This window comes from Penaeus monodon, chromosome 26, assembly GCF_015228065.2.
Source record: "Penaeus monodon isolate SGIC_2016 chromosome 26, NSTDA_Pmon_1, whole genome shotgun sequence".
Lineage (NCBI taxonomy): Eukaryota > Metazoa > Arthropoda > Malacostraca > Decapoda > Penaeidae > Penaeus > Penaeus monodon.
In genome coordinates, this window is record NC_051411.1 from 9,051,721 (window position 1) to 9,061,720 (window position 10,000).

A 10,000-nucleotide genomic window follows, 5' to 3' on the forward strand; every position below is an offset into this window, starting at 1 on the left:
AGCCAGTGGGAGCTCATCACATGTATGTAGCTTGTATTTAGTATTCTTTTGTTAGAATTTAGTTAGATGATAGATTTGAATTTATATTTTTGAGTGTGTGTATATAATCTATTTATGGAATCCTTTCTCTCTCTCTCTCTCTCACTCTCTCTCTCTCTCTCTCCCTCTCTCTCTCTCTCTCTCTCTCTCTCTCTCTCTCTCTCTCTCCTCTCTCTCTCTCTCTCCTCTCCTCTCTCCCTCTCTCTCCTCTCTCCCTCTCCTCCCCCCTCCCCTTCTCCCTCTCCCCTCTCCCCTCCCTCTCTCCCCTCTCTCCTCTCCCCTCTCTCTCCTCTCTCTCTCTTCTCTCTCTTCTCTCTTCTCTTTCTCTTCTCTCTTCTCTCTCTCTCTCTCTCTCTCTCTCTCTCTCTCTCTCTCTCTCTCTCTCTCTCTCCCTTCTCTTTTTTTTCCTTTTTTTTTTTACCTGTAAGTAACCTGTAGTAGTTAATTTGTAATTTAGTGTAAAATTCATGATTAATATAAAGGATGACATATTTTATGTCAAACCATCCTTTCTTACTGACATATACTTTTTATTCTTATTATTCAGCTTTACGAATTGCCAAGTGCAAGAGTTGTCGTAGCTGTCACGCTGGATGGCTCAGCAAGGAAGCTGGTCACCATCCGCTCAGCTTTGATCCTCGCCAACCAACTTCACTATCCTGTGGACGTCAAGCTGGAAAATGTCGCACTCAGATTAGGGGGTATGAGTCACAAAAATGTTGTTTGTAGCTTTTTGTCAATTAATTTTCAGATCACAATCAGCATTTTCTGTTGTCACTTTCTTATACTTGTTCTTTTCTTGTTTTCCTCTATTTTGTTCGTCATCATTCCACCAAAAAAGAGAAAAGTCAGATTCATTTAGAATACGAGGTTCTCTCAAATGGAACTGGTAAAGAAGTTATCTGTAAAGACACAAATTTTTATGTCTTCATCTGTTTCTTCTGTCATGGAAGTACCTGTAAATGCCTTTATATTACCTTCTGCATCAATATTTTAACATGCAGCCAGTGACAGATGAACTCAGTGCCAATTGGTATTTCCTGCATCCTATCCAGTGACATGGATGCACGCTATGCATAGTTAGCCCTTGAGAGAAAGATTAGAAGCATGGGATTTTGGCTGTAACTTATATGAATTCCAGTAAATGAGTTTGTGAAGTGAGTTTGAGGCATTGTAACTACCCAGTGACTTCATTCATGGCCAAATGAATGGACAACTGTTTGGCACACACAGCTTTGAGCAAGGCTTGACCGCGTGTGGCTAGGAGGTATAGGCTACCCAATAATGAGTCAGTTGTACCAGTGCATGGTACAACTGGAGGGATTAATCCATGTCCATGGATGGCAGGAATACATGCCATGTTCACAGTAATTTTAATTTGTTATTTGTTCACACAGAGATGGCTCCATAAGTGCTTATTCATTAAATTGTCAATTATTAGTCCTGTCTATCTCACCTGTTTACCCTTTTCCATGATTTTGGCAAGATTCTGTAATTATTCTATCGTTATTAATATTTTAATAATATTATAGTATTGATATTGTCAAAAATAATAACAAGATCAGTGGTTGTAGCTTTAGAAAAAAAACAATGTTTTCCTACAAATTCAAGGAATTCTGAATACAGGTACTAGGGCCTACTAATTGACTGGTGGAACCATCTATATGTAACAAAATTAAAGAAAAAAACTACAACAGTCCATAAACCTACAGTCAGTGGGTTAATAGAAAAGAAAGTATCATCTATTTAGAAGTCCTCATGAAAATCTAGAAATGGTTTGTTTTGTATTAGTGTATTTGTTCATTTGTTAATGCTTCATTTGTTTGTGTTTGCTTGTTCAGGCATTTATTTATTGTTTATTTAGTTTGTTAGGCATTGTCATAATTAACATTCTTTTGATACCAATTGACACTTTCAGACCTAGATCAATACAAATGTTTCATATGCACAGTCATACATAAGGGGTTCTAATATTGGTCGTTGCAGCAGTGAGGTAAGCAACATGTATAAAATCTAAGGAAGGGATGATTATAGAAAGGTGGTCATGAGGCAACAGTGATTGAATTTAGGTGCTCAGTGTTGTTCCATGATTCTCTGTACCTTGAAACACAGAACAGGAAAAGAAATTGATATTCCAAGAAAAAAAAAAGAGAAAAAAAGGAGTAGAATATTGGGCTTGTCATGAGAAAGCAGAGGGCTGTTCTGACTACTGATTGGCAGGGGAGATGATGTACCTGTCAGCTGAATGGGCTGTGATACCTCTCATGCCTTTACTTCTACCACCTGGAGCTAGACGGATGCTGCATCTGTCAGTTCTCCTAGACTCTTGCTAAAAGACATTGTGTTGAAGGCCACCATCTCTTAAAATCTTAATTTGAAAATTTGACATATAGTATTGAATGATTGGCTGATGCAAGTCACATGATATCTCAGGATTAATTATCATATTACTTACCTCCCTACTGCAGGGAGTGGGAAATTATGGTTGGTTGATGATTATGTAGATAATGATGATGTCCATCCATCCATCCATCCATCCATCCATCCATCCATCCATCCATCCATCCATCCATCCATCCATCCATCCATCCATCCATCCATCCATCCATCCATCCATCCATCCATCCATTATGAGAGGACATTTGTGGAAGTTTTGTTTCGTCATTTATTTTGTTTGTATGTTTGTTTGACGTTAGAAATACTAAAATCTTGCTTAGTGTATTTTCACAGCTTTGATTGTGATGATGATATTAACTGCATATTCATTGAGGAATGGTTTTCAGTCTAAAAGAATTAGCTAAAGATAACTAGTTAACCCATTGGTGCTGGCTATATGCATTATTCACTGTGGTTATTTTTGTAATTTTGTTTATATATAGATGATTTCCTAAGTTCTTAGTCACCTGGAAGGCAATTGCTATGCCTGCCTGACCTCACCTCTTTATCCTGTTGTTGTTTTTTTTAAGTTTTTATTTCTATTACTATTGTTGTTAAGATCATTGATATTATTATCATTATTAGTATTATGATGCCATTAGCTATAACAGTAGTAACAGAAAAAAAATCAAGAATAAGATGATAAAGGGAAGTCATAAATAAAACAAATACAGTAGACAGTGCATATATACAGACACTCCTGGTATCACTGGGTTATTAAAAGCTAAAAAATGATATGTCATGAATTTTGATATATCTGTTAAATACTTTTTATGTATTCTTTGTAGAAATATTGAATTTGAAAAGGTATTTGAGGGATCTTATGTAGTCTCAAATATGTATTGTTAGTATTGGGTTTGGCTTTGATGCACCAATAGAAAAACATCTTCAGTTAACTGTAGGCTTGTAAAAAATCCCTTTCTTGACAGCCTGATAACCTGTTTCAGCTCCAACGCAGCTAATCAAGCGACTGACCACAGGCTCAGTCTACCCTGTGCCCATCAAGTTTGTCGAGTTACAGGTTAATGTCCGCCCAGTCCCGGACAGGAGCCGAAGTGTTTTCAGTTTCTCTAACAAGCCGGTCTTTTGTACCCAGTCCCTTAAGTTGGGCTATTTGGAGGGTGGGGCAAGACAGTGCCATGCCCTCAACAGTAATCAGGAACACCCTTATAGGTTTGTTCCTAGACACATCTACGAATGCTAAATTGTTAATCCAGCTTGTTGTCTTTTGCCAGTCCTCCTTTGAGATTATTTTTTTCTTTTTTTTTCATCTTCCCTGTTTCTGTTTTGTTCCTGAATCATGAGAGCTTGTCAGGATTCTTTCATAGCACTAAAGGCTGTATTTATCCCGACCTACACGCTTTTGGACGTGCTCTTGAGTAAGGTACACAAGGAAAAATCAAATGAACAAGTGGATTAACATAGAACTTGCTGTTGGTGAGAGTCCAGCTTGTGTTGTCTGCACTGCTGCATGAAGTGTTGACCAGCTGTTCTTGTCTCAGTTCTGGCATTTCCTTACAACTGTGTTGTGGAATTGATAGTCTGTTTTAAGTCCTGCTCATATATAGTTTCCATTTTGGGATAACCTATTTTTTATTTATCACTGGATTATGGTATTTGGTCTAGTTTTCAAAAAATGAATATGGCTCAACGACATTACGTTCATGGGGTTGCTCCATGTATTATTAAAAAAGGTTGTTTTTAAGACTGCTAAAATGCAAAGCTAAAATATCTGTCTTGTTCTAAATTCTTACAATGTCCATTGCTACATTATGTTATTTGTTTCTAATAGTGATTTGAAAAGATGACCTAATTGACCAGCATTGTAACCATTGACTGGCCATTAAGTTACTTGCATTGGCTACTTTTTTGTTGATTATAACTTGCTTATAGTATTACAACAAAGTATGTTGGAATGGGATCTCTGCCATCATTGTAATGGGAAGCTTCAACTAGAGTAGTCATAAAGGACATGTTATAACCCAGCATACCATAATATAATGGCTTATAAAGAAATATCAGTTTGTGATGTATTAGAAAGTTTGTTTTGATTAATGAAAACAAAGTGTGTGGCAAGACATGAAAACATACTGTATAATCATGATATTCTATGCAGAAGATGAGGTAGCAATGGGCCTAGATACAGAAAAAAGGTCTAAGGGAGTATTGACCTGGATAGAAAAGAAAAAAGTAGACCTTCATCAGTGGACTTCAGATTTATGACTGTGGAATCGAGAAAACTGACATTGGACTTTGAGCAAGGAAGAAATCTCCTCCAATATTTTGGAATAAAAATGAACAGCAAGCTCAACAAAATTTTTTACTTTATTTTACATTTTATTGTAAAGTGTATTCATGTATAGTACTGTTACAGTGAAATAGTGCAAAAGTATGTCATGTATTATTATTTTATGTACTGTTTACTTATTTATTTATTTGTTTGTTTAATTTTTTTATCATTAGCTCGTCTACCCCCTAGCTAGCATGCTAATATGCAAGGCTCATGCAATCAGTTTCCTCTTTGTGGACGTAGCAATCATTTTATTTTTGTTTCATGTTACCTCAGATGTAAAAGTCCTTCAAGTGGCTCCCAAGTCCAAAGTACCTGTCCCACTGGTGTATGCTTGGGCTCGGATTTTGGTGCGGCCAGTCACTGCTCCTGGGGGTGGTTGGCTGCATTGCCAGGAGCCGCTGCACTGGCTCACCCTCCTCCAGCCCCGGCAGGAGGCCACAGACCTAAGAGCTTGCCCTGCCATCAACACGCACTTGCCACCTTTTAGGTCTGAATGAATTTTTACTTTTTTATTTAATTTTTTATGCTTTTTGAAGACTTTTGTTTTGGCATTTATATTGGATTCTATTTACATGTGTTGATTTACTTTTAGGGCTTTGTATAGAGCTTTTAGAAAGAAATGTAGTAGTTCATGATTTAAAGTGTTAATGCATTCCCAAAGTGAGGATATATAGTTTAATGTTGTAAAAACTCGGGATCTTGATGTGCATGATTAACTGTTAGATATTAGTATGTCCTAGAATACTTAATATATAAGATAATGAGTATAAGACAGTGTAAACTTATTGCAGTATTGAAGTAACCTAATTTCTCTCAAAGATGTTTGGAAAGGTTATGAAGTAGAGTCATCATGTATATTTTCATTCACAAATTTGAAATCTCAGTTCAACATTAATCAGTTAGGCAAATCTATGTATATATTTAAAGTTCCTAATGGTTAACCAGGTTTTGTGTTCATGTGAAGAGAGACAATTTTCCTGTGGATTCGTCCCCCCCTTCTCCTCCCACAAACTCTCCACATTTAACACCTCGACATAATGAGTGGGTAAGTTTATGGCAAAGAACATGTGACGAATTAATGATGATTGTTTTTCTTTTATTGTAGTGGATTTTCCATTGCTGTTCCTAGTGTTACATTTTAAGATCATATTTTGATGGCATATAATACCAACTTTGTTATGTTGTATTATATTTATAATCATTAAACAGGTTCAACCAGGTCACACAATAGTGCTAGTGAGCCCCTTGACCTTGGTCAACCTCCTCCCATATGACCTACACTACGAGGTCAAGGCAACAGGCAATGTGGGTCGTGTTAAACCAGGAGAGGACGACTGCCTTCACTCTGTTGACCCAGCCCAGAGTATCTCCCTCGCTCTATGGACAGATACTCTTGAACCTTGTGGAGAGATAACATTAAACCCATCTACCTCCATGTACGTGCTGCCATTTAAGTTACAGGACTCGCTGAAACGTATCCTGTACATTCATTTGAAAGTGAAGCCGCAGTTTGGAGGAGCCCTAAAGGTCTGTTTTGAATTATCTGTTCTAAATATTGGAAATCTTAATTTGAACACTTATGAACACAAAAAAACAAAAAAACATACAAGCACACACAGAAACATAACCACAAGCAACACGAACACAGATAACACAAACACAAGCAACACAAACACAAAACACATGTGCACACACAACATGCTCATACACACATGCACACACATGCATGCACACTAGCGCACACACTCCCACACATGCCCACACATGCCCACACATACATGCCCACACACACATGCCAACACACACATGCCATCACACACATGCCAACACACACGTGCCCACACACATGTGCTCATACATACGCACACACATTTATCCAATTCATTATGGCTTTTGATTGTCCCATTCCTTCTAGTATCTTATTGAGGAGTAATCAAAACCTTGTCAGAGAATGTATAATACAAAGATATAAGTATGATGTGAAGATGTAACTGATGTGAGCCTATTTCACAGGTTGTCATATATGCAGGGTATTGGCTGATCAACAAAACAGGGTTACCCTTAGTCTTCAAGCAGGAGGGTGTATCAGCTGATGCTGCAGGTATGTATACTATGTAGTATTTAGCAATAGATTATTATTATTTTTTTCAAGTTGATATGCAGTGCAAGTGTTAGGAATGTACTGTATATTTTATGTTATTTGTGTTGTATTTTTTATGTTTTGTTTGTTTTGACACATGTCAGCTTGATGTCATATGTAAGCAGACTTTTCTGTTACCTAAATGTGGCAGTTTGTCAGATGCCTTGAGGCAGCCCATCTGTTTGAAGGCATTGAAGTTCCATGGAAAGCCCCATTTGTTATCTATTAATTGTGAGATTTCCCCAATTTGTATTGGTCAAGGATGTCATTATGTATTTTTAACAAATTCTGAGCTTACTGTTTCCTTACCTTATATTCTTTTGTAAATTAAGTTGAACAATTGTATTTCTATGTTAACATACTAACAATGGATACAAGTACTGTCCTCTACAATTTTATTGTTAATTTTGTGACACAGATGGCAACACAATTCCTCAGCCACCAAGGAGTCACTTGATAGACCTTATGTGACCTTGCCTGATTTTGCCAATCAATAAATAAGAAAAAGTTGTTTTTTTCTGATGTAGAGAGATGCACAAAATGAATGAAGTAGCTGGTGAAGCTCGTAGAATATTCTGGCTGATGTTAGCCAAATCAGATTTAAGTAAAGCAGATGATAGAAACTTGATGCTTTTACACACGTGAGGATTATTACAAGAAAATTATGGAATACATGACACTGAGGTAACACTTATTCTCCTCTCTGATTACCTTCAGGGCAGGACATGGAGCATGAAGTAGCTCGTTGTGCAGCCCCATTGATGTTCTCTTTTACTGATCGTGATGCTAACCCTATGCTTGTTGCGAGAGTTGGACGCAACTTACACCCTGAGTCAAGAGCACAGGTAAGAATAGATGTCTTGCAGTTTGCAGTATAACCTGTGGAAAGAAGTTTTAGTGAAGGTTTGATTATAGAGGATACAAATTACAAGTCTTTAGATACTGGCCTTTCATTATAATCTAATGTTTGATAAATGTGCACATTAGGAGGCTACTCTGTGCCTGAACAGAAAAAAAAAAAAATTAATTTCCATTTCCCAGTTTTGCCACAAGCTGCCCCTGACACAAGGGACATGGGTTCGCCGTCTCAGAGTCAGTCCCTCAGATGCCCGGCCAGACCATGTCTACATTGTTGGTGTTGATGTGAGACCTGGCCGTGGACGATACAGAGACACGTACATGGTCACATTCTCACCTCGCTTCCAGATTGAGAACAGGTCCTCTCATGAGCTGATTATTGCGCAGAAATGCTTTACGACATCCTTTGTGAGTTGAACTCTTTGTTTTGCCTTTGAGGGTTTCCTAATGTACCGGAACAAGTTTGTGCTTTTTGTTTGTTCATCTCTTAATTTTCTATCCATTCTTAATCTCAGACTTTAATTGTACAGACCGACCCTGGAGCCCAGTCCACCTGGTTACGAGCCATCCCAGGTTGCTGGCTCCCCTTCCACTGGCCGCGACCAGACAAGGACCAGCTGTTGTGCATATGTCTTCGAGATGTCCAGGGGTGCCATTGGTCTGGTGGATTCTTTATAGAGAAGATTGACTCTTTCTACCTGAATATTCGGTGAGTTGATGGGTAAATTGCAAATATACAGGTAAGACTATAGAATGAGAAGCACAAATAGATACAGTAAATGTTTAGATACATTTGAAGGCTAGATGGTTACAATAGATAGATGGATAGATATAACTGATTGAGAAATTGAATAGATAGATAAATTTATAAATAGGAAGATTGATTGATTGAGAGGTATAGGGACATCAAATAGATCAATACATTAGATAGTTCTTGTGGAAAGTTGGATAGGTCAATAGATGGATTTTATATGCAGGTAAATTTTATGTGGGCACTGTATAATTGCTCTAGACTATATATGTTTGTACCTTACCCATATTATATTGATTATTTTGTCTGCCTTAGATGTGAGAAATTGAAACTGCAACGACATATATGTATCAGCATTTTTTTTTTCTTGAAGTCCTTTGCTTATAAACTTAGACTTTAGTTTGGTTTTTATCTTTTTATTAATCTTTTTTGTTTTTGTTTTGTTTTTTTGACAGAGATGGCAACAGTCACTCATATTTTATCCGTGTAGAAGTCATCATCAATGATGCCACCTACTTCATTGTCTTCACTGATGCAGAGTCCTTGCCTCCTCCCTTTCGCATTGACAACTTCTCTGAGGTCCCAATCACCTATTACCAGGTATGGAAGGACTGGTTTGAATTTATACAGAAGTAATCTTCTTAGATGGTTATAGATATATGGTTTGTGTTGTTATTTGATATATTTTGATATAATTTTTCTGTTACAGACTGGCACTCAGGAGGAGAGGTTAAGAACTATAGTCAAGCCACGCTCTTGTGTCGCTTATGCCTGGGATGATGTAATGTTGCCACCTCACCTTACATGTGTTGCCCCAGGGGGAACCTCTGCCACATATAATTTGAACATCCTCTGTGAGGGTGCAAGATTAACCTATGAGAATTTCATCTACATTGCTTTCACAGGGACATTTCGCAAGTGAGTAATGTTGTATTGCTGTTTGGTGTAGATGTTGCCATTTTTTTGTAAAAACCTTTGGCTTGCTTTTTATTTTTTACTTCTTTTATTTTTATTTATTTTTATTTATTTGTTTATTTTTTACTTTTTAGAAAGTAATGTGTTTCAGAAATTTATTTTCTGGGCCAGTGCTTGTTATCCTTTTCACTGCTCACAATCAAGCATTTTCCTGCGGTTAAAAAGTAAATGATAATTGGCTTTTTTGGAAATGCTTTTGTTCCCTCCATGTTGAGAGGCCCCTTAACTAATGGTATCTTTTATCACCCTGGGAAGAAGGTTGCCATTACACATGTAAGTATCCAGACATTCTTTGGAATGTTGCTACACTTCCCCTGCTTGCCAGCCATCATTGTCTGCACGTAGCTTGCCACTTTGTGTCACATGCTCTGCCAACAGTATGCAACCCCAATGACCATTCAATTTTTTTTGCAATGGTCATTCATGGGCTGTGAAGAGAGTTTTGGCAGTGTCCTCAAGCTTTAATAACAGAGGCTGTCTGATAGAGAATTGTTGAAAGTTATTCAAG

General features: G+C 37.5%; 1 protein-coding gene across 1 annotated transcript in view; it reads left to right on the forward strand.

Annotated features, from left to right (window-relative positions):
- LOC119589566 (vacuolar protein sorting-associated protein 13D-like) overlaps positions 1–10,000 on the forward strand; it is a 52,622-nt gene that overhangs the window by 22,524 nt on the left and 20,098 nt on the right. Inside the window, exons 28-38 of the mRNA XM_037938166.1 lie at positions 563–740; positions 5,042–5,255; positions 5,714–5,813; positions 5,978–6,295; positions 6,782–6,869; positions 7,626–7,753; positions 7,950–8,174; positions 8,297–8,475; positions 8,973–9,117; positions 9,227–9,435; positions 9,748–9,765. Of these exons, the coding sequence (XP_037794094.1) occupies positions 563–740; positions 5,042–5,255; positions 5,714–5,813; positions 5,978–6,295; positions 6,782–6,869; positions 7,626–7,753; positions 7,950–8,174; positions 8,297–8,475; positions 8,973–9,117; positions 9,227–9,435; positions 9,748–9,765 (1,802 nt within the window). The remainder of the gene's footprint in view (positions 1–562; positions 741–5,041; positions 5,256–5,713; positions 5,814–5,977; positions 6,296–6,781; positions 6,870–7,625; positions 7,754–7,949; positions 8,175–8,296; positions 8,476–8,972; positions 9,118–9,226; positions 9,436–9,747; positions 9,766–10,000) is intronic.